Source organism: Protomyctophum parallelum, assembly GCF_964188405.1.
Source record: "Protomyctophum parallelum genome assembly, chromosome: 6".
Classification (NCBI taxonomy): Eukaryota; Metazoa; Chordata; class Actinopteri; order Myctophiformes; family Myctophidae; genus Protomyctophum; species Protomyctophum parallelum.
Window position 1 is genome coordinate 21,220,166 of NC_139701.1, and position 24,920 is coordinate 21,245,085.

At 40.8% G+C, this 24,920-nt stretch overlaps 2 protein-coding genes across 4 annotated transcripts; one reads left to right on the plus strand and one right to left on the minus strand.

Annotated features, from left to right (window-relative positions):
• Window positions 1-5,554: 5,554 nt before the first annotated feature.
• On the plus strand, window positions 5,555-15,508 carry ube3a (ubiquitin protein ligase E3A). Of its 3 annotated transcripts, none has more exons than XM_083767309.1 (11): window positions 5,555-5,799; window positions 7,039-7,083; window positions 7,383-7,690; window positions 7,779-8,932; window positions 9,294-9,438; window positions 9,536-9,741; window positions 10,845-11,009; window positions 13,248-13,403; window positions 13,508-13,581; window positions 13,712-13,855; window positions 14,430-15,508. In XM_083767309.1, coding segments are annotated over exons 2-11 (2,475 nt in total). In that variant the 5' UTR covers window positions 5,555-5,799; window positions 7,039-7,081; the 3' UTR covers window positions 14,551-15,508. The 3 variants fall into 3 exon arrangements, with proteins under 3 accessions (XP_083623435.1, XP_083623437.1, XP_083623436.1); XM_083767311.1 differs by having other exon boundaries at window positions 7,429-7,690; XM_083767310.1 differs by having other exon boundaries at window positions 7,579-7,690.
• A 1,120-nt stretch (window positions 15,509-16,628) lies between these two features.
• On the minus strand, window positions 16,629-23,522 carry cnga3a (cyclic nucleotide gated channel subunit alpha 3a; the record flags this gene model as incomplete). The annotated part of the gene is made up of 5 exons (XM_083766334.1): window positions 23,488-23,522; window positions 23,185-23,358; window positions 21,706-21,807; window positions 21,511-21,617; window positions 16,629-18,025 (listed from the first exon to the last, which is right to left on the minus strand). Exons 1-5 carry the CDS (start codon window positions 23,493-23,495, stop codon window positions 16,629-16,631), a joined length of 1,788 nt encoding a protein of 595 aa, XP_083622460.1. The 5' UTR covers window positions 23,496-23,522.
• Window positions 23,523-24,920: the final 1,398 nt, after the last annotated feature.

Below are 24,920 nucleotides of genomic sequence, written 5' to 3' on the forward strand. Positions count from 1 at the left end.
GGGACTAAAACCTGCAACACTCTGTCAGCCCAGCCCAGCCCAGACCGCTATTCCGGCCCAGGCTTGTATTTTCTTTTTAATATTGACGAACAAGAAAATTGCCAATCTGCATGTAAAATCTAAAAAGTTGTCACGATGTGACTATATATTTGCACAACACTGCACCCGTGCGAGTGCTGAAATTGCTACAGTTAAGCGAGCTATAACAGAAAGCCTGTTTGGTAAGAGGATAATATGCTATTGCATTGTGACCTTCATGCACCTCTTGTTAACCAGTAGCTGTTCTTTTCACCGATCACAAATCTAAATGTCTCAATAGAAGAGCAGGGAGACCAATACGCTACAGTTGTGTTAGTTATAATGTATTAACATACTCTACCGTATAGAGATTGGTCAAAATAACGTTTTATTCCCTAAAAGAAAGTTTGTGAATTTCAGCATGGTGCATGTGCATGGTACCAATTTGAACTTTAGGAGTGAACCTCCTCCTCGTGGGACTTGAAGCATCTTGCGGGCCAAGGCCATCTGTCACCCAGTTGGTAGATGCACCATGTGACTGTGTTCACTTGTATCCGCTCGTATCCTGCGGAAGCTAAATGTGGCTAAACTGTATGGCTCAGAGTCATGTCTTTCCATCGCTGTGAGGCAGGAATCCAGTTGCAGCCAACTTTGAAACGTTTTAGTTTAACATGTTTTGCCCTCTTGTTGTTCAGACGAGGTGCGTACTCGGAGAACTGCTGAGGTGTTGTGAAATGAGCTGAGCTAATGAGATGGGCCTCCGAGACAGACACATCTGAGAGCACATGATAATTAGACTGATCACAGATACTAGCCAACACACTTATGGTACACTGTGAGTCTGTGACATCCTGAGTGTTCATTGCGAACGCAGTGAGCCACTTACTATGACAGCAGGGGCTGAGTGTCTGTGTGTGTGTCACGCTGTGTGTGTGTGTCACGCTGTTACACCACCGGCCCGCCACCAGAGGGCGCAGCTGTGGCACGCACGCACGCACGCACACACACACACACACACACACACACAGGGCGCAGCTGTAGCACACACACACACAACCACACACACACGAGCTGCGTTCGCTTCACGCGTTTGCGCGTCTTACTTGTTTAACACAGAGAGCATTATTTTTTAAGGGTGTGTGGGTGTGTGTGTGTGTGTGTGTGTGTGTGGGTGATATTCTGTTAAAATAAGTGTTAAATAGCTACCGGTATATATTTTGATAGCAATAATTGCTTGGGAGTGGGCGTTAACCCTGTCTCCCCAGCTCTTTTGTAAAAATGGTTTTCTGTTTTGAATAACGATCTCGTCCAATCAGGAGAGAGAACTCCTTGAGGATACAGGATAAACAAGTGAATTGGAAGTGGGTTTCTCTCCTGAGTTGACTGGATAGAATTTGTATCCTGAACTGTAAAGGTATTTTCTGTTTACTAAAGAGCGGAGAGATAGAGAGACTGAACAAATTTAGCAGGGGTTTTCAACAGGGGGTCCGGAACCCCTACCCTCAGAGTTACTACGGGGGGCCTCCACATTTGCGGGTGATATGACCCGTCCTCTATACTATATAGCAATTATCAGAAACAAAAATGTTTCAACAAAAAACACAGTGCACATTGCACAAATGTAACCAAATGGTAAGAGTCCATTTGGTTACATTTGTATAATCTCCGAGTTACAAGTGGAGATATGAACACTGAGATCTTTACTATGTAATTTGCTGGAAGTACACTCATCTTAATCACAGAAGATTTCAATCCCCTTTTAATTGCCACAGTGACCCCCTGTCCACTCCCATGAGGATGGCACGCCTCCAGGAATCACTTATAACATCGATGAAGTGCATGTGTACAGCCCTGTATTCTGTGTCCTACCACCAACCTTCAGTAGCCCTCACAGAGCTGGATGCCTGTTCTATAGATCCTTGCCGTTGCATTCCCATATTTTATGTAGAGTAATGATAGTGCATCTGAGGTTAATGGAGATGTTCCAGGAAGGACACACAGCGTGACCATGTACATTTCATGTAAAGTCAGTCCACGTCAGACAATAGTGTGGCCATCTAATGTCACAGGGTAATATGTTAGTTAAAATGATGGGCGCATATACAGACAGTATTAGCATACTTACCGCTAATGTTCAAAGGACATGGGCTTATAACATGGGGTCCATTTACCTGAGTCGCAGGCTGAAAATTCCTACTTTCTGTCCATTTGAATAATTCAAACATTACACTGCCTGCGCAAAGAGGTTTACAGGGAGCAGCCTTTGTGCTGAAAAAAATGAAATGATGAGACTTGTTCCTGTGAATGTAATCTAAAGCCGAGTGTGACTAGATACTGGCGATGGGATGGAACTGCATGCTTTATTTATCCATGCATGGTATTTTGTGATAATTTTGCCCCAGTTAATACACATAACTGCAACAAAACGTGCTGAGCTGTTATATTCATGGCTCTGGTACCAATGCATGGAAGTATTAAAACATCTGCATTGTAACATGGGTGTCACTTATTCATGAATGAAACAGCAGAATATAGTTGACAAAGGTTGGATAGACACCATATTGCACTTGGTGTTGATTAAGCAAATAACAGAGAGAGAGAGAGAGAGATTGAGAGATTCACAAATTCCAGTGGCCTCTGTGTCCCAAATTATTTTTAAATATTCCTTAAATAATCTAGCTATTTTGGGGGGCATCTCAAGTTTGTACTTGGTGTTATACTCCACCCACTGAGAACTCTCCCATTGCACTGACCACACACATACACGCACACACACACACACACACACACACACACACACACACACACACACACACACACACACACACACACACACACACACAGTATACATGATCTGTCAAATCTGGAGTCCAGTTTGTGTCAGATGGTTATAGTTGACAGTATTTACAGTATACTGTAGACAGAACTGCATGCACGTTTTCAATTCACCTAAAATTAGGTGATATACAATGATTTCTACCTTTTGAATGGAGATAGTTACAGGCAAATTTTGTTAAGTGGTCAAACAAATAGGATGGGACCGTAAATGATATGGGGAACATTATCCACATCCAGGGAGAAACAGAAGTCATACCTGATAATTAATTTTAGCTCTGTGTGATTGCAGAGACTCCCAGTGTTCACATGGATAACTGCATGCAGTCTAAAAATGAGTCGTGTTCAGAGCAGTCAGTGATTCAGTTAAGTATAGATGAAACGGCTTCACATGTCAATTCATCATGCACAGAATCATGCGTGTGAAACTGATCTCATAATAAATTCCTAATTGGTAACTAAATAAGTATCTAGAACCTATGAATTGAGTACAATGGACGGTATGGACCCCAATGGAAACAAGTCATAGGTTTTCTTGGGTTTAAAATCCTGAGTCTAGCAGACCTTGAATTGAACTGTACATAAGTGTTCAATCAATCAAACCTGTCCAAAATGTTATTCCAAAAATGTTGTTACATTAATCATTATTATTATTATTTTAGTTTGAAAATGTAGGAACATTAATGTGGTTAACAGACACACAACCACACATTGAATTCATCGTAACCCCTGGCCCTGGCATAACAAGCAGTGTAGATTAAGTGGATGTGCCTCCTTAGTGTGACAGATTGGACCGGTCGCTACAGAAACAAAATGTCACACTAGAGGTAAGACTCTATCTCCATCTTGCACGCTTATAGAATTACAAACACTCTCCAGCGCCATGGGAGAAATGCACATGGATTAGATAATGCATAATTTACAAGGCCCTATTGTGAGAGTTGCCATGGTTTTGACTTCCTGTTACAGTGTTGATTTATGGTTTATGAATCTGATTTAAAGGTTATGAATCTGACTGGGCTGTCTGTTTGGCCCGCAGCAATTGCAGACAAAAATTGTATTAGCATCTGAAATAATACAGTGCAACCTCATAAGCTTCTTCAAATATTCTGCTTGCTGTTCTGCAGAGGGCTTTTTACACAGCAGGGGTGCAGCAGTTAATCAAACTAATGGATTTCATTGATTATAAAATCAGAAATATCGATAATTTAATCAAATAATCAATTCATAATCTATCCCTATTTTTTGAGGGCCGCTAGCCCCTCCAACTTGGCTCTGGCTTTGTGTGTAACTATTTTGCATGACACCATTGTGTGACAAAGTATGAAACTATATCAATGAATACAATCGATTGATTGATAAATGAAGAAAAAGAAATGCGCTCCTCGATTTTTCGATTACTCAAAACCCCATGATAGATAGAATAATTTAGGCCTACACTATACAGTATATTTACAATATAATCGATATAGTTGCAGCCTATTTCAGAGACTGAAACAAAACCCAAGTATAAGCAATTCCACATAGACAGCCTACTTGTGAATGCAACTATAACTTAGGGCTCTCACTCATGAATCTCATGAACACCATAGCAAAGAGATTGTGTTGATTTAAAGACTAGTTTTAAGGTATTTGTATGTTTATTTCAGGAAAGTGGGCAATAGAGGGGATCAAATGCTTATTCAGGAAACTGTGCTGCCTGTATGTTACATGTACTAACTAGCAGAGGCACTAGGACTTTAGAAATAAATGAAACCAGTGACCCTCTATAGTCTATATAGTCATCTACACTTAATTGTTTTGTAAATGCGTTTTATTGGTGTAGATAAACAGGAAATGTATAAAGTAGGCCTGCACTGTATAAGTTAGTTCCAACTTGCAATTGATTGATCATTAAAATAAACATGCTCTGAAAATGCATATCTATTTTCAGTATATTAGGTCGCTTTTTTATTCTGTTTATATAACCCATTAATTGGTGTAGAAATATGATTCAAATCAAATCATAATGTAATCTTAAAGCTTAGAGTGAGACTCATTTATTTATATTTATTTTGTGTTGATAACTGCATGACTAACTAACCTTTCACTGCAGTGTGTCTAGTTTTGTAAATTAAAGCTAAGCTGCATATTGTAGCTATCTGGGATCTCCTTAGAGCAGTGGTTCCCAAACATTTTCATGTCAAGGACCCCCAAAATGATACCCATTAACCCCCATTTGAAAATATATACCCCCATAAGATGAGTTTTGTGGCTATAGCAGTGATTCTCAGCCATTTTCATTTCAAGGGCCCCCGGTTTGACCTGAATTAGGCTACGGTCCCCCATTTAATGGAATTTCTATCTCTGGGACCCCAATGTATATTGTAAAATCAAAGTTAATTTAACCTTGGAACCAACTCTTTGAGTTACAGTCAGACCCTCAAGGGTCCATTTGGTTCCAAACTATAATTTAGCTGGGTCCCTGGAACTCCCTCTCAATGACCCCTAGGGGTCCCGGACCCCACTTTGGGAACCACTGCCTTAGAGACGATATCGTTTCGTTGACAACCAACTAGCCAATCACAGCGTGACTGTCTCTACTGGGCAATGGGATCTAACACCTAGCCAATCACGGCGTGACAGTTATCTCTGGGCTATGGGATCCAGGTTCTTCCTTGAACTTGTGATTTTTTTTACAACCTCGCGCGGCATGCTGGGATAGATGTCTGTCTGTGTTGTTGACAAAATGGTAGAGGAAATTATTTGACTCACTAAACAAATCTATCCGATCACTCAGTATTATATTCATATTCGTCAGTTGAGTGTAGAAACATACATTTTAACTCCGGCCTAGAACATAATTCAAACGACTGTATCCATAACAGTAACAGCTGTAAGAAGAAGTGATTTCTCTTTTTTTGCACAGTCACATAAGGACAACAACAGCCCCAGTTGAAATCACAGGTCAGTATAAACTGTTTGAATATACATTAAGTTCAAATGTCCATTCAGTTTTCTATATATTGTGTTATTGTTTTGGCGTGTTGGAAGTTGGAATCTAAAGATTACCCAAAACCGATTCGTTTTCTGGTACCTCACGTTGGTCCCGGCGGGGGGGTCAGCTGTCAATCTCGCTGCAACACCATGTTGTTCTCTCCACCATGAATTGATTGTAATATTTAAATATGCATGTTGCTCTATTGATTTATGGTAACAAGAAGTAAACATATGACTGTCATCAAACATTTAAAAAAACATATTCCATGTTCTATTGATTAATTGTAACAATTTATTTGTATCAAGTTTTGATTGACAAACTAATACAAAAAAATCATTGTTATTATAATAATGATTAGGCCTATTATGTTGTAAGATTAGTGATTAAAAACATACAGTACTTTGGATTTTGACCTTTATTGATAAGTAATACAAACAATGCAGTACTAAACAATACAATATAAATACCTAGCAACTATTACAAAATGAAAATAAAACACCAGGTCTGACTATGTATTTCAATCAATCCATTTAGATAAGTTTAGACCCAGTCTAGACCTCTCCCCCTGTCATCCATATGCTACAGTTGCTGTGTGCATGAGTGTACATTGTCCATAGTGATCTACAGTATGTATAGTATAGTGTGCACTATGCAGACATGTGAATGTGGGCAGAAAGATGATATGTATTTTTGAATGAATGAATGAATGATTTTATTTCCGTGTCTGGCTGCCTTTCGCAGCCCATCCCTTACAGGGTTTTTCAGACACAATTCACAATACATTATATTTCCTGTGCCAACCAACACGCTGACACCAAAATATTAAACAAAAATAAATATCACACAATGTAAACATAACTCTGTTCGAGAGTACATTCAAGTAGTCCATTTTGTCAAGATTGAGACTAAGTGGAGGGCAAGAGAGAGAAAATGTATGTTGTATGTATTTTTAATAATAATATGATTTATGAAAGGAAATCGAAAAAAGAAAGATGTGACAAAAAACAGACCGTGTGATGATGGGATTTAAACCTTGACATTTCTAAGTAGCCTGCATGATACGGAGAATGAAGCACCCTGTATGCCACCAAAGTGAAATTAACATTTATATTTTTCTATAATGTATGAATTTGCATCATCATATATAAAGTCGGATATGCCATTTAGATTCATTATATGTAAGTGATATTTTACTTTGCTTTCAGAGGACTGAAGTGGCCTACGACACGGAAATCTGAACCAAGCCGAATGTAAGTCATACCATTTTGGACTTGTGCACAAGCATGCAACCAGTTACTCCTTGTCTTCACCATTGCACCCCCTGAGGCACATGTTCTGTCTAGGAACATTCATTCACACTTTTCCTAGAGTGAAGGCTTAGTACAGAACATCCTACTATACAATTGCATTTGGTTTATTAGTGTATTTTGTAATGTAACAACATGCCTTTGGTGTGCTCTCATGTTTGCATTGCAAAATATATGATTTTGTGCTTTTGTCTTAGTAATCAGAGAATCCTGTTCTTAAAATCCTTGCGGATTCCTTGCAGGAAGAGAGCGGCTGCAAAGCATCTAATCGAGCGCTACTTTCGGCAGTTAACAGACGGCTGTGGAAATGGCGAGTGCACGAATGAGTTTTGCGCATCATGCAGCAGTTTTCAACCCGTGGATAACAATTCAGCAGCTGTCAGAGCGCTTGAGCTTTATAAGATTAACGCAAAACTCTGTGATCCCAACTCTTCCAAGAATGAATATGATGACGTAGAGTCACTTGACAGCAGTGCCAACGGAGTCCCCCCTGACTTAAGCAGTGAGATGAATGACAAGAATCTCTTTCCCAACCGAGAGGACTTTTCAGGTAAACAAGGATTTAATTCTAAATGGTTTGGACACAAATATGTAAACAATGTCTTTGGTTCATCATTTTTAATTCCCTCCTTTTGCAGATGTTCATTATCTCACAGAGAACAACTTAAGCCTCATCCTGAGTTTCTGTGAAGGGGAAGGAAACCACTCCACTCTCGTACGTGTTATAGGCAGGGTCTTCTCCAACGCCGATGCCCTGACAAAGAGCTTTAGGAAGGCTGAGCACCCCCCTACAGAAGACCTTGAGGAGGAGAGCGCTGGCGCCTCCTCTGCCGCGGACAAGGACAGTGCTGCTCGAAGGCTCGGCCCTGATGAAGTGTCGGTAGACATCGAGGCGGTGAGGAGGATGTACGACAAGCTTCTGGCCAACGATCAGCTAGAGGCAGCTCTGGTTAATGCGCTGGTTTACCTCTCCCGAAACCTGGAGCTGGACCTGGACTACCTCGACGCGTACGAGGCAAACCCCCACTACATCAACATCTTTGTCATCATGATGGAGAACGGCAACCTCCACAGCCCCGAGTACCTGGAGATGGCCATGCCGCTCTTCTGCAAGGCCATGTGCAAACTGCCGGTGGCGGCGCTCGCCAAGCTGTCCCGCTTGTGGTCTGACTACGGCGTGGAGCGGCTCCGTCATATGATGGAGATCTTCCAGCAGCTCATCACATTCACAGTCGTCAGCAACGACTACGACAGTGACAATCTGGTCAACGATGACGAGACTGTGGTGGCCGCCACAAAATGCTTGAAGCTGTTCTATTATGCCAGCATCCTAGGAGGAGAGCTGGACATCGAGCACAACGAAGAGGAAGACGAGGACCTGGAGAACGATGAGCTGACGCTGCAGGAGCTTCTGGGGGAGGAGCGAATCTACAGGAGGGGCCCCCTGGTCGACTACCTGGAGAAAGAGCTGGGCGTCCGGAGCATCGACAGCAGGAGTCCCCTCATTCCCTTCGAGGACTTTGTCAACGAGCCACTCAACGAGGTGGTGGAGATGGATAAGGACTTCACCTTCTTCAAGGTGGACTCCGAGGCCAAGTTCTCCTTCCAGAGCTGCCCCTTCATCCTCAATGCCATCACCAAGAATCAGGGTTTGTACTACGACAACAGGATCAGGATGTACAGCGAGCGCCGCATCACAGCACTCTACAGCATGGTTCAGGGCCAGCAGCCCAACCCCTACCTGAAGCTCAAAGTGCGCAGGGATCACATAATTGACGATGCCCTCGTCAGAGTAAGTTACGGTAATAGAAATGCATGTATTTTGTAGTAGGATATAATTGCTCAATCCCATATTTCTCCCTCAATGATTACTTATTTTCTTTTTAAACAATACTCTATTGGAAAATATATAAATTCACTTTCACAGTCACATTCAGTCGGCTAGTCTAGTTGACACACACACACACACACACACACACACACACACACACACACACTACCCCATTCCTAAAGTGAAAATGACATATACAGTATCCGTATCCGTACAATAATAAAAAGGAAAAGCATCTTCAGTGACTTCTCAAGGCTAATTCAAACTATGTTGAACATGGTCGTTTGATGACGTATAAACAATCCTTTACTTTGTGTTTCAGTTGGAGATGATCTCCATGGAGAACCCCTCTGACTTGAAGAAACAGCTGTTTGTTGAATTTGAGGGAGAGCAAGGCGTCGACGAGGGAGGTGTTTCAAAGGAGTTCTTCCAGTTGGTTTTACAGGAAATCTTTAATCCTGACATTGGTACGTACTGTAGTTCTGTCGATTCAGCTGCTTAATGTTGACTCCTCTCTGTGTCATTGTATTGTTTTTGTTTTCATGCATTCCATTTCCTCAACAGGAATGTTCACTTATGACGATGCCACAAAGCTTTTTTGGTTTAATTCAACCTCGCTGGAAATTGAAGCCCAGTACACCCTCATTGGCATAGTCCTGGGACTTGCCATTTACAATAACTGCATCCTGGACGTACATTTCCCTATGGTTGTCTACCGGAAGCTCATGGGCAAGAAAGGAACCTTCGTGGATCTGGCAGATTCTCATCCAGTATAGTAACATAATGATTCACAGTGAACTTCAAATTGTCATTCCTATGTTTCTGAATGCATAATATGCATTCTAAATATAACAACTAAGCAAGTAAGCATGTAACGATACACTCAACTCACGATATGATACGTATCACGATATGAGGTTCACGATACGATTTTTCACAATTTCTTCAACACAATTTTTTTTAATGATTTATCCTCCTCCCCAAGCTTTTTTCACAATTTTTATTTTACTACATTGCAAAAGTAGCATTACTTTTCATGTAAAATTACGTAACAACTGTAAACATGCTTTCATGTTTAAATGTTAACATGACAACATAACAACAAAAAAGGTTTTCTTTGAATGCATCTTAGGATAGATGTAGACCTATTTAACAGTGCAGAAACATAATTGCCTTCCTTGATGTATTAATGAGCATCAATAACGACCATCACCTGGGAACAGTCACAGACACATACAGCTCCCCTCTGCAGGCCTCTACTACTGAAAGTGACTGCATGGTGACTGTCTGTCTAATGTCTCTCCAAAAGCACGTGAATATGATGGAATATGATTACAGCTCACATTTCATATCACACACTGGCCCCCCTAAAAAAAAGAAAATCTATTTATATTTTTAATAAAACGATACATATCGTCGGGATATAATATCGATATACGATATATTGTTACATGCCCAATAACAACTATTAAAGGTTTGCGTTATCTAGTCAAGGCAGCAAAATCACATTTATTACAAATATTCAAATGTGGCAGAGAGTAGTGTACAATGATTTATATCTGTCACTACTGTATATCACCAATAACCAGATTAACCGGATTTGCTCCTGCATACGAAGGTTACAAAGTTGGTGATAGACAATCAAGGAAGTTAATAGTTTGTGTAGTTTTTGTCACCATGTTTCATCATTTTGTAGGATCTACTTAAAGACTTAAGCCTTATTTCAGAAATGGAAAACATACTGTATCCTCTCACATTTGATGACTAGTGATCACAGTAACATTTGACCAAATCTGTCACCTTTAGAAGTTTGTTTAATGAAAGTAGTTTTAGCTGCTAGGGGATGTTCATGATGCTTTGTTTCCTATTGCAGGTTCTCTACCAGAGTCTGAAGGGGTTGCTGGAGTATAATGGCAACGTTCAGGAGGACATGATGCTCACCTTCCAAATATCACAGACAGACCTGTTTGGAAATCCAGTCACATATGACTTGAAAGAAGAGGGAGATGAGCTGCCAGTTACTAAGGAGAATAGACAGGTGAAGGCATTTCTGAACTCACAACTAACATTGTTATTTTTCCAGTAGGACAACACTCAAGTGGGTATGGGTAGATGACCTGACATAAGCCATGGGCCATATTTAGAAACAGTGTTGCATACCTTTACCCAAGGTTTCATGTTCACCAACACTACATATTAGATGCTGGTCTGTAATTTACTGATGCAATGCATTTTGTGTGTTTCAATAGATCTCTGTAGGATTTCAGCTGTAGGATGGATTCTGCTCTACAGCAGTTCAAAACAGGGGTCCTTGAAGGGGGCATCCCCGGCGACATGATTGATAGTTTTATCATATTATTACATGTGTTTTTATCAGAGTTGCATTGTTAGGTTATCTATATACCTACATTACATAGACTGGAAAGGACTTCTGATCAAATGAAAGAACAAACGAATTATGTCTAACAATAAAAATGTTCTTGGATTGGGTCCTAGGGATAAGTCATATCAAATAGGGGTCCTTGATATTAAAGAGGTTGAGAATCACTTCTATAGAATACTGGGGTAGTGCATTCAAGGAAAGGAAACACTGAGATAAGCGTAATAGGCTGAAATGTTTTTTCCCTCTCGCCACCATTCCTCGTGTTATCTAGTCACTTCAGTACAGTGTCACAAATTCTCCAGTAGCTGGGGAGAGGCACGTTGCACAAATGACCCTATATAACCTTAGACACAGGGGTGATAGGACTATGTAGTGCACTTGTTTATGTGGCCGGACATTTAATCAGCAATACATTCTGCACTGAAATGCTACTAGTGATGTTGATGGGTCACAAGTTCAACCTTCCAAAACCTCACCAATGCAATGGCTGTATGAGAGAATATTTGACAGTATGTTATAATTTTATGCCATCTTGCCTATCGCTTATGGTTTCATTGTAGGGATTCAACACAGCAAGACATGGCTTTACAATTGCTATGGGGGCCATGGAACAAAAGCCTCAGAAACGTTTTCAACTAGTCCACTTTGCACTTGCATATAAACCACACATTTGGTTTAATGGTTTAGAGACAGTCGCACTGAGGAAAAGACAGGAAGCAGAGCTGGAGGTAGCAGAGAGAGACTACAATGTTGAGGTTCTCTCTGGGAGTAACAAGGATGGATAGGATCAGGAACAAGTACATCAGACTGAGAGCACACAGTGCATGTCAGATGTTTTGGAGATAAAGCCAAAGAGGACAGACTGTTATGGTTTGGACACGTACAGAAGAGGGATAAGTATATTGGTAGAAGAATGTTGAGGTTGGAACTGCCAGGCAGGAGGCCTAGAGGATGACCAAAGAGAAGAGTGAAAGCAGAAACTAGCTGTCTATTTCTTCTAGCTAAAATCCATTATAATAATAATGAGTTTTTAAAAGACTGGAAGTGGACTCTGAAGTGGCCTGTCTAAATTCCAGTGGTAGTCAGTTCCACAGAAATAGATCCCTAGCAGCGAAAGCCCTGTCACCTTCTGTCACAAGCCTTGTCTTGGAGGTGTCAAGTAAAAGTTTGTCTGCTGTTCTAAGATTACGGGTGGGTTTGCGAGGAGTCAGGAGGTCAAAAATATAAACAGGTGCCAAAATCAATTCTGAACACCACTGGTAGCCAGTGCCGTGAGGCAAGAACAGGTGTAATGTGGTCATATCTCCTGTTTAGTGTAGGAACTCTAGCTGTTGTGTTTTGAATGAGTTGAAGGCGATTGATTTACTTTTTGGGGAGTCTAGAAAAAAAGAGAATTACAGAAGTCCAAGTGATTTGTGACACATGCATGGTTAAGGTTTTGTGCATTGCTGAATGAAATAAATGATTAGATGTTTTTGCAATATTCCTAATTTGGCAGATGGCTGTTTTTGTGAGATTAGAAAAGTATTTTGAGTCAACGTTGTCCTTTGTCCCTGAACTCGTCCTGCTGTGACCCACTGCTCTGTATGTCTAAAGCAAAGCCTTGAGGGGGATTCTAGGAGGTTCCCACCAAGCTAAATTAGTGTATAGCATCAGAAACGTGCGTAACTACTTTAACCACAATTTTGAAAAAAATATATTTTTTATATTTAAAAGTGTGTGTGTGTAATATTATATTATATTTTTTTGTAACCCCACAAATCTTGTATGGGGGTACCTGATATATTTTCAGATGGGGGTCCTCGGACATGAACATGGTTCAGGGTCATACTTGACATGAAAATGTTTGAGAACCACTCGTTTAAAGTGGTGTTTTTCTTTGTGTCATTCTAGGAGTTTGTGGACCTGTATGCAGAATACGTACTGAACAAGAGCGTGGAGAGGCAATTCAGGGCCTTCAAAAAGGGTTTCCTTATGGTCACAAATGAGTCCCCGCTGAAGTACTTGTTTAGACCTGAGGAAGTTGAGCTGCTTATCTGCGGAAGCAGGGTAAGAAAACACTTAGGGATGAATGTATTGTGTCATGTTTTTCTGCAGCTGCTATTAGTTTCACTGTGTAATCGAAAATGTATTTTATTTTTTTCCCCCTCCAGAATCTGGACTTTCACGCACTTCAAAAAACAACGGAGTATGACGGCGGTTATAACAAAGACTGTCAAGTTATCAAGTAAATTAGTTTAATCTTCCTTTGTGTCTTTACTCATGCAAAGGGCACCAATCCATCTAAATATTTGTATTATCACAGTACTGCAGAATACTGACATTGATTCTCATTGTTCTTTATTGTCTGCACGCAGGGATTTCTGGGAAACTATTCATTCTTTTGGAGAGGAGCAGCAGAGATTGTTCCTTCAGTTTACCACTGGCACAGACAGAGCACCCGTGGGTGGCCTGGGCAAGTTAAAAATGATCATCGCCAAGAATGGCTCAGACACAGACAGGTATGATAACATAAACGGCATGTAAGAGCAACGTTTACAAATAACAAAAAATCAATTAGTTTAATAATCGGTTAATCTGGTGATTATTTTCTCTATGCATTGATTAATCTGTGATTTATCTTTTTTGCCCCATTGTAACTATTGCTTTTTGGATGCGCTTGTAGATATCATCTCATATCTCTCAATATTTTGTAATAATTATGGCTGTTCTAGACCAGGACATATTTAACATTTAGGTTATGAAGTACAACATTATGTCATTTGGTTATAAACTTAACTTTATGTTTTCTTATAACATGGAACAGAGATGAGCATTCACATATTAGTGAAGTTGTAAATAGCTCCGACGCTATTAGACATTTTTACATAATACCAACACACTAAGCTGATTTTCTGTTGATTGGTTAAGCGCTGCACAGCTGTGTGGCTGAAAATACCCTCAATGATAAAAGAAAGTGATTCAGGTGCCATTTCAATTGTTGCTGTCTCATTATTGTCTGTGTGCCAGTGCCACTGTGTCAGATCAAGTCATGTCTCATGTTTTTACTAATTTAATTTACCTTCTTTCTTCCAGGTTGCCAACGTCTCACACCTGCTTCAATGCACTGCTGCTCCCAGAATACTCTACTAAAGAAAAGTTGAGGGAAAGACTTCTCAAAGCTATGACTTACTCCAAAGGATTTGGGATGCTGTGAAGGCAGTTTTGTTCAGAATTGTGCTCTGATTGTGGTTTTTACAACCTCAACTAAAAGAAAAGGGAATTTTACTGTATTATTTACAACAATGCTGCAATTATCATGTGCCTGAAACCCTCTCACCTCACCTGGAATGTAATTCATCCCCAATAGTTTTTCCAAAGAGGTTGACACTGCAAGTCATATAGCTGTTTTTGTTGTTTCTTTTAAAGTTTGTTGTGGCTTTTTGCGCAGATAGAAGTGAGGTTATTAATCTGATTTGTGAATTAAAAACTGTGAAAGTGCACTTACACATAAATGCTTAGTAAATGCCAAAACTTTTTAAAATGAAGTTTAGCGTTTTTGCTGTTTTACCAGTTGCCATTGGTGCTAAATGTTCTAATGACTACTCTTTATAGTCTGGTGCATTTTGGCTACAGCAGTTGTCAATTCTTGGTTCATTGAGCTCATGGGGTGGAATCCGGCATAATACTGCCGAGCAAAGTACCCCCATTGCCTACCTTTTTATTAAAACCATTTGTATTTCAGGGTGAAAACACACCTAGCCAATGCCACCCATTTGAAGTAAGTCGTCAAAGTAGTTTTGTATTTTTCTCCTTACTTAGCATTTTACTTGAATGATTTTGGATTTGTGCTGTTATTTAGTAAACTGTACTAGTGTGATTCTTTTGTAGTGAGGTGGGTTTTGAAATGTGCTTTATGACCGCTTCATGTGCCACTGAAAAGGGTATATTTATTTCTTTTTTTATGTTTGAAGTGAAATTGCTGACGCTCGCCACCTGAAAGTGCAATCCCTTCACAAATGTGCAATACCTACATCATTTAAAGAATGGCAAGTGTTCTTTATTATTTTATTTGGTCAAATATTATCTCAGGTGAAAAAAAATGAATGTGCTAAAAGATGGTTAAACTCGTGTCGATGAACTTATGAAATATGAATAAAAAATAATTTACTACACTTTGATGTATGGTAAATAACCATGTCTTGATTGAAACTTTTGTTTCGGTCATACAGAAAAAAGGTTTTGCTCTCCAAATGCATTTTTCTAATTTCCTACTCTAAAATTAGCCTGCTCATCACTAACATCAGTCTTTAACGATTTAATTGGCTTTTTCGCATTAGCATTCTACATTTAGAAACAAATTATCCACGTGCCCTGCATGTGAGTGCCTGTTGTTTTGTCATTTGTTGTGATGCGCTAATGTTTATAATTATGCAATACAGGATATTTCTCTTCATCTACCAAATGACTAAATAAGAACATCAGAAGTTGTATATTTTAATATATTTTTCCTTTTTTAGTTATAATAACATTTCTAAGTCACCATTTCAGAATGCAAAGTGATACTGTGTACTGGTAAGGATGGAACACTGGAGTTTTGATAAACATGGTGCATACAATGAGAATCGATACCAGATTTCATTTGAATAAATGTATGAAATCCATTGCTTTCTACTGTGAGTGCACTGTAGTTCATGATTAACGTCTATAGACAAAGACAGACAGACATGTTCAGGAGAAAAACAGCTCATTCATTATTAGTCAAGACAGATTAGGCATACAAATAAATACATCCCCCATAACACTAATAAGCCATTTTAATAAAAGGTCTCCCATCATATACAATTTATTTTCCTATACCGTATTTCTTACATGTGACTGATGAAATGATATGCACCAAGTCAAGAATATAAATGCACATTGGATATCAATCACAGCTTGAATTTACACTGCACATATTTTGACACATTTTAACAAGGTACAGTACAAAAGACAATGCCAGTGCTGATAACAAATAACAATATGTAAATAAATACATACAATTAAATACAATTAAAAAGTGTCATTCTAACATTCTAAGTAGCATATCAAATGAAAAATAAGCTCTTTTTAGTCCCTGGGTAAATCTATGGATTTTGACCACAAAGTAAAAACAAAGAGGCCTGAAATGTGAAGGTTTTTTTCTCTTACTGTAGTTGCAAGACCCAATTGCAAAAAAATGAAAAGCACACTAAGCATATTTATTCTGTAGAATTAATGGGCTTCTCTGTAAATCAGTTTTCTTCATTTAACAAATTACTGAACTTTTTTGTCCTGGTCAGCAACCACCTCAGTCAGGTCCTCAGGCCGCATAGACTTCACCTTGTCCTCCATTTCACTCACCCTCTTTTTCATCTTTACCTGGGTCGCTGTGAACTCAGCCATCATTCTGGCAAATTTGTCCTGCATGTTCCCCAGGTTGCCCTCCAGTTTGATGATCTTCTCCTCAATGTCTTTGGGATCAGCGCCGGCATTGGCAATCGCCTCGTCGATGAGATTGTCTTTCATCAGGATGGCTTTCCCCTTCTCCTCCAGTGCCTTCTTAGCATCCGGATACTCAGTCATTGCTTCAACCAAGTCATCTTTGGACAGCGCAAAGAGATCTGAGTAGCCCACACTCCTGATGTTGGCTGTCCTCCGATTTCCGGCCTTACTTCCCTTGATGCCCAATATGCTGATCTCTCCGAAGTATGCGCCGTCGCTGAGCACCACAAACTGTGTGACACCGTCGTCGGCCACTACCGCCAGCTTCCCCTCCTTGATGATGTACATCTCACGGCCGATGTCGCCTTTCTTACAGATGTAGTCTCCGGGACTGAACACTTGCGGCTGCAGCTTGAGCACCAGCTCGATCAACAGACCAGCTTCGCAGTCCTGGAAAATGCGCACTTTCTTCAGTGTGTCCAAATGGACGTTGATGGCAATCTCAGCCTTGAGCTTGTCGGGCAGGTTCTTCAGCACCTCTTTCTCGTCGCATGTCTTCTTCTCCGTCCACAGGTAGTCAAACCACTTGATGACTCGTGCCTCCAGGTCTTTGGTGACCTTGCGGAACTGCATGTACTGCTTTATGGAGTCGATCTTGGCCTGGAAATCGGCACGAGATTTGTTCATGTTGGAGATCATGGCACCTACATTACCGACGATACTAGCGAAAATCAGCACGCCCGTGAGGAAGTCAGCAATGACAAAAACAAATTCAATGTCCTTGACTGGAGGAGGCGTCTCTCCGATTGTAGTCAGAGTGAGGGTGGACCAGTACAGGGAGTAGATGTACATCCTGGCCAGGCGGCCATGCTCCGGGTGACTGATGTTCGGATATACCCACGTGTCCGATCCGAACCCAATGGTTTTGGAGAGAGCAAAGAACATACAGGCGTTCCAGTGGATGATAATGAGAATGTAAAGTACGAGGTTGCTGATACGGAACATATTTGGGAAGCTGGTTCTGGTTTCTGTGCGGTCGAAGAACTCAAACAGCCTATTTATCTTGGCCAGACGGTTTATTCTGAACTCGGGGTTGTTGTAGCCAAACTTCAGAAACAGTAGATCCGTAGGTACCATTGAAAGCATGTCCCACTTGAACTGAGGCGTTGTTCGGTATTTATCTCTCAACTTCTTGGTGTCTTTCACAATCAGGCCTTGTTCCAGGTAACCTGTTGGAATGTAAATAGAATCAAGTCTATAATTCAGTGGTTCTCTTTTTCTTTCTTTTTTTAATATATATTTTTATCCCACGATTTTGTAACCCATTGTTCACCCCTGTGTCAATCATCTAATGTGATCCTGGGCTCTACACACCCTCCACCAACCTAGTCCCCATAGATGGGGGACAAGGGGAGAGCAACGGACTTGAACTCATGCTTCCTTCATGAGTGTCCAAGTTGCTCCTTTACACCTGACAGGGGGGAGTTTCCCTGGTTGGACGTAGCGCGTGGAAGGAACACGTTATTCCAACCAGTTCCTTTCCCCTCCATCAGGCGCCCCGGCTGGCCAGGGGGAGGCAGTTTAGTGACCAGGATTACTGCATGTTTTTTGTGAGGGTACCTACCCTAGAGAACATGCAAACTCCACACAGAAAGGCCCTTTCCAATCCCGCCTTCGGGTATGGGCACTGATGACGCGGAGGAGGAAACACGCCGCCAGCGCCCACAGCGTCCCGAGCGGGAATCGAACCCAGGACCTTCTAGCTGTGAGGCGACAGCTAGAAGTCATTACGTCACCACCATCGAAAACCATTGGTTTTATACACATATACATAGTTATGTATAACTAGCTCTCAATGATTACGTAATAAAGATGTGGATTAAAGGACCCAATGCCAGTGTGTAATTGGTTTTCGATGGTGACGTAATGACGATATGTTTTAGTGTTGGGAGGATTAAAGGTAATGCTCCTATGTATACAGTACATGTATCTAATCTGGCACCACTGCCGTATCAGGCACAATTAGTCATTACGTCATTTGCTGGGACGGTGCATACGCATCAAAATTGGCGGGACGGCTGGGACGGTGCATACGAGTCCCGGGCGAACTAGTACATGCGCGCTCTGCTTGCGCAAGTAACTAGAAAATGTGTCCCTCGGGGGACAAGTCTCCACCAGGATAGGATTGTTTTTGGAAAAATGTCAAGTGGGAATATGCTTGCACAGTTTCACCGCAGTCGGACGCTGTTTTAATGATTTGCAGCATTTTGGAAGACAATCTTAGCCAATCAGAATGGAATATGAGAAATCAAACAGATCTGTCTTGATATGACCATGGAGATCATGTGTACCGATTTACGTGAAATTTGGATAAAATCTGAAGGAGTAATAATATGTTTTACATAAATTGGCCTCCTGGTGGAGCAGATGTGAAAATTTCAGGTTAAAGGTTTTTCCTTGGCCTCTAGGGAGTGTGCATACAAAGTTTTACACACATCAGTGCAGTTATAGACGAATCCAGGAACGGGTCTCATGGTCGCAGCTTACGTATTTCCTGTAGGCGGACTCGACGTAGCTGCAGGGTTTAAACCCTCACCAGGCGCATCTCTTCCACTACAGTGAACGGCAGTGTGAGTGAGTGATGTTAGTCTGCCTCAAACCTTACTCGTTGTGGCAGTTCAGCCTGCCACTGAGACTGAAAGTTTTAATTATTATTTATTGTGTATGTTGCAGAGAATTATATTATTTTGGGATGTAAATGTAAATGTAAATGAGATGATTGATAATTGGTTGACTCCATTGTAGGGAGCAACTATCAGCTGTGGAGTGTGGGGAACATACCAACAGTATGAGGGTTTGTTTAGAGTACTCTGATTTATCATTGTGTATATTATGTGGATAATGTGTGGAATATTATGTAACACTTTAAATGTGTGTATATGAAATGTGGTGTCTCTGGACATTGAGTAACTGGGGAAATGGTGGAATCAATTTAAGGTTGGTATGGTCCGTGGGAGGGGCTTAGCATATATAAGTAGGAAGACTTCCCACTGCCAGTCAGTCAAAGCAGGACTGCAGAGGTGTGAGGACCGAGGGCCAACCTGCCAGTTGCTGTGTAAATACCTTCGTTCAGTTTTGATGGTGTGAAAAGGTGAATAAAGAACAGACTTCTCTGCATCCAAGGTCTCTGTCTGACAGTTTTCGCCAACTTTTGGCTGTTCTTCCTACATGTGCCTTTTTTTCGGCAAACACTACCCACAATATAGGGCAAAGTGTGACATTGTTTTACCTGCTTTTTTACTAACACTAACATTACAAAGATGCCCAGAACATCGAGATGAACCTGTGTAGTTTATGGCTGCTCCAACTGTAGTGGCAACATTTAAAATAAATAAAAACGGAATGTCAAAATATCCACCACGGTGGCTGAGACCAAAACCATTGAGTAATGGTTGAGACAAAGCAGTGAAAGGTCCTGAAAGATACATAATGTCAGTCTTACCCAATACCCAATCTTTCTGTTTTATGAACACAAGGCTGCTGTATTTTATACCTCATACTAAGCATTTAAAGTATGAGGTATAAAGTACAGCAGCCTTGTGTTAATAAAACAGAAAGATTGGGTATTGGGTAAGACTGCGTTATGTATCTTTCACTGCTTCGTCTCAACCATTACTCAATAGAGCACCGAAGTCCTGACGTAACTCGCTCATCCCGACGATTCCCCTGGTTCGCGGAAGTAATTTCTCTATGGAGAATAACATGGGGTGATCTTAATATCGTCTACTATAAGCGTTGTGGTCCAAAAATAAACAAGCTGTCTCAGCGTTATTGTCAGGGAGGTGTCTCTGTATCGTTTGCAACAGTCAGTCACTCATGATACAGTCTGCTTCTAGGGAAAATCTAACTAATTCAGCAGCAGTAACATTAGCGTTTTCTCTCAGTCAGTTGATTCTTCATATCCATATGAGTGAAGCGGCCGGGGTGACATGTTTATTTTTCAAACACAGTTGTTATATGAGGCGATCTCAAATCGCCTCAATGGGGATTTCAATGCAACTAAACAAATACATGAACCTGGGGACTGACGCCCTCTACTGAAAGTGACGTCAGACTTCGGTGCTCTATGGCTCTGGTCTCAGCCACCGCGCGGTGGATATTGTGACATTCCGTTTTTTGTTTTTTTTCCTGGATTCGTCTATAGGTAAAAACCCGAATGGGCCAGTTATAGCATCACCATGAGGTTGTGGTGAAAATTTTCAAGTGGCTTCCTCTGTCTAGTGGGAATGTGCAAATTGTGCACGCGAGATTTCCCTCAAATTGCACTCTGCGTTCATGATTTGAGGCATTTTGCTCAAAACGGACCAATCCTGCAAACTTTGGAACGCCATCTTAGCCAATGGGGATGGAATATGCGGGGAAGCGGACAGGTCTGTGTTGATGACATGACTATAGATTTCCGTGATGTATGGATAAAATGTGTAGGAGTAATATAACAGGCTCTTTTGGAGAAATTGGGGCATAGGTTTGTTGTCCAGGGAGTGTGTGCATAGTTTGGCATGTACCGGGCCAACGGTCCCAGAGATTAGCTGTATGGAGACGGACGGACACACGCACACACACGGACAGAGTACAAAACATACTCTATACCTTCGGCCTGGTGGAGACAATGATATACATACACCTGCTTCAGGGGGAAATTCTGGATCCTGACCTGTTCGTGATCTGACGAATGTGTCGGCGTAGTAGATAAGATCTGCAGTATAGTCCAGAAATAGCCATAGTTTGGTGTAATTGGCCTGGAGATCATTAAAGCAGGCCCTATGAAATCAAGAAAGGAGAAGCATTAGATTGTTTTGTGCTAACCGTACAGAGCAATGAATAAAGGTCTGTATGAAACAGCGAATACCTTGTCACAATCATCATTAAGTTATAAAACACTGGTGCAGCAATGACAGTGAGCCATCTGTAGTAGAGATCACTTGATGTATCCATGATCCAAACATCTTTCCTAAAAGAACAGCATGGTTAGGGAAAATTCATCTCTAGGTTTTATTTGCAAAAGTGCAACATTACTGTAGACAATCCTATGTCTAAACCTCATTTATACATCATTGTGTGGCGTTGCTGCTCGCCGAAAATGTGATGCAATGCCTTGGGTTTGTCGCTTGAAAATCATTTATGTTCCATGAGTGACGTATAAATTAAGCTTAATTTTCCCATGTGTATTATGTACTGGAACCACCAAAACCATTCGCAGTGACATACTTACGGTGGCTCCACTTTCTTTTTATCATCTTTTTTATCATCCTTCTTGTCATCTTTTTTCTCGTCCTTTTTCTCATCCTTCTTCTCATCCTTCTTCTCATCCTTCTTCTCGTCCTCCTTCTTGTCCCCATCTTTCTTCTCGTCTTTTTTCTCCTCATCCTTTTTCTCATCTTTTTTAACATCCTCTTTCTTGTCGTCTTTTTTGCTACAGATCACACAGAGCCGTTATGTGGTTGGGACGGGTGGAGGAGGAGGTCTACTGAGGAGCTACTATTTGACTATCCTATCCACAGCACTGTAAAACCGGGATGCTGTTTACTGTTTAGGTAGGGTTCCTCAGGAGGAAGATGTGGTGCACATTTAGTCCAGCAGATGGCAACGTTACACAGCTGTGCTTGTAGTGAGCCTATGCTATCTTTATTTTGCTATTGCCACTTAGAGTAGTTGCCACATTTATTTACTCAACAAGAAATGTAACAGCCATAATTGTTTATTAAAAGGCCAAATTAAATTCAAATCCGTCTGCAACATTAATGCTGATGGCTAAATCCATACAACCACAGTCAAGCATTTACTTGTGTAGACGGGAAGTTACCGGTAATGCATGACAAGACACTGGGCACATCAAACTATACAATTCTAAGCAAAAACAACTAGGCCAGTTGCTGCATTAATACTACATTACCATATATATATTTGCACGTTGGCTACTAAAGGCTATTATGCTATAATTTCTCTTTCTAATATGCTACAGTCATCTATTTTCAGATCCACTATACACACTTACTTATCTGTGTTGTTGCAGTTATTCATGTTGTACATGGCGCGTGGCCACTTACAAAGATGACTACAAAAAAGAAGACATTGTGTAATGCTTACACCTTACATCATACATTTGTAGCCTTAAAAGAAAACATCCCACGTACTCGGCTATGTGCTGTACCGTTTGCCCTTGACTGAAATTCACTCTTAGCTCCACTCAGCACAACTATTATTTTACTTGTTGGTGAGTCACCAGAGGTTATGACATTAGTTTGGAACATCTTGATGTCATTGGAAAGCAAAATGATTCGGGTGACCAACTAACCACTAATAAGGACCACCTTTGTACACTACTTACTTTCTCTCACGGAGGGTCTCATTCTGACCCATAGACTGGATGTTGCTCTCTCGACTCGAGACATCTTTGAGGTCAGGTCCTCTAAAGCGTTCCAGGAAGGAATCGGGCCTCTCCACCTCGCGGTGCACTCTGTGAGATGCCCAGTTCCGCAGCATGAACAGGAAGTGAGAGAGCCTAGAGGATCAGCAGTAGGAAAGGCAGTACACAGTAACACCTGTCTAGGGCCTAGGCAGTAGGCAGCCATACATACGGGACAAACTGTAGTTACATGTGCTACAAAGTACAAACACTTGTAGACAGTACCTGGCCATGGCTCCGGCACCTGCAAATGAGTCTCTGTGGGAATCAGGCAGTCTGCTGGCAGTGGTGGCTAAAGACATAGCTCCCTCTCCTTGCATATCAGAGCCAGCTTCTTCACAGAGAGATTGAGCCCTGGAAGATAGCGGGTGGGAAATGAATGGCATGTTAATGAGGGGTGCATATTTATTTATTCATGCATGACAATCTTCATTCATTTGATTTAAACCTGACTATATGGACAGATGGTTTGCGCTTTATTATGGGTGTCCGCTTTCTCCAGAATCAGACAAATATTAGACAAATATTAAACTTCTAATGTCATTGGCCAGTTGATGGCTTATTCTATTCCAAATATTTTACAGTACATGTTTTGCATGTTCTTTAACTTATTTTTGTCCATTTAAAACATAATATACTGTACAGTACTTATCTAATTATATTACCTGACAAAGTTAGTGGTAAAGATAAAACCATGCCCAAATCAATGCAATGTATAACATCACCAGCTACCCACCCCCCATCCCAATCTCAGGTGCCATCATTCTGATGTACTGTATGTTAATATGTTGAATTATAATGTATGTTAGTAAGTATGTTGAGAGAAATGGTATTTATTTTGGATTTGATACAAAATCCTGAACTTCGATGTCTTTAGTCACTGTGAACAAAACCATAACATTTGGAACAGTAAATACAAGTCTTCTGTGTTATGGCCAAACCTGCTCTCCCCATTTTCAATGACGACCACATCATCATCTGGTGTGCAGAACATGGATCGCCTCTGTCGCGATGACAGGACTTGCTTTGTGTGGATTTTCGCCATGTTCTCTTGTCTAGCTGGCTCTGCTGGCCTGGAAGTTGGACATCAAGACAAAATGTATTAGTATTACTAACTATCTATCACTATCAGTTGGATTTGTTTGTGAGAGAATACGTTTTACTAATGTGTGTTGACTAAATAGCTCTAATTACTTCTTAAAAGCTCAGCACGTCCTTGATTTTACATTCTTGTCCCCCAGTGATAAAGGGAAGCCCTGAGACGTGGGATACAGCATGTGCTGAGCATGTGTTTACTGAAACCAATTTTCACTCAGTGTAGAAACTAAAAATACATCCTGATTAGCCTATGTCTTAACTCCAAACAGGATCAGTGCACTGTGAAAGATCACCTCGGTTTAAAGGCCATACTCTCTTGTATGAAGTATAAGTCTATTAGGCCCACTGTAAGTAAGTAAGTAAATTTTATTTGTAAAGCACCTTTCAAGACAAAGTCACAAGGTGCTGAACAGAACACAGAACAAGCAATCAACAAGTCAAAACCAAACAGGAAAACATAGCACAAAGTAAAAAGACAATAAAGAATTTAACGAAGAAAAAACAAGGCAAAAACTCAAAACATAGCTCACTTAAAGACCAAATTATACTGAGGACAGAAT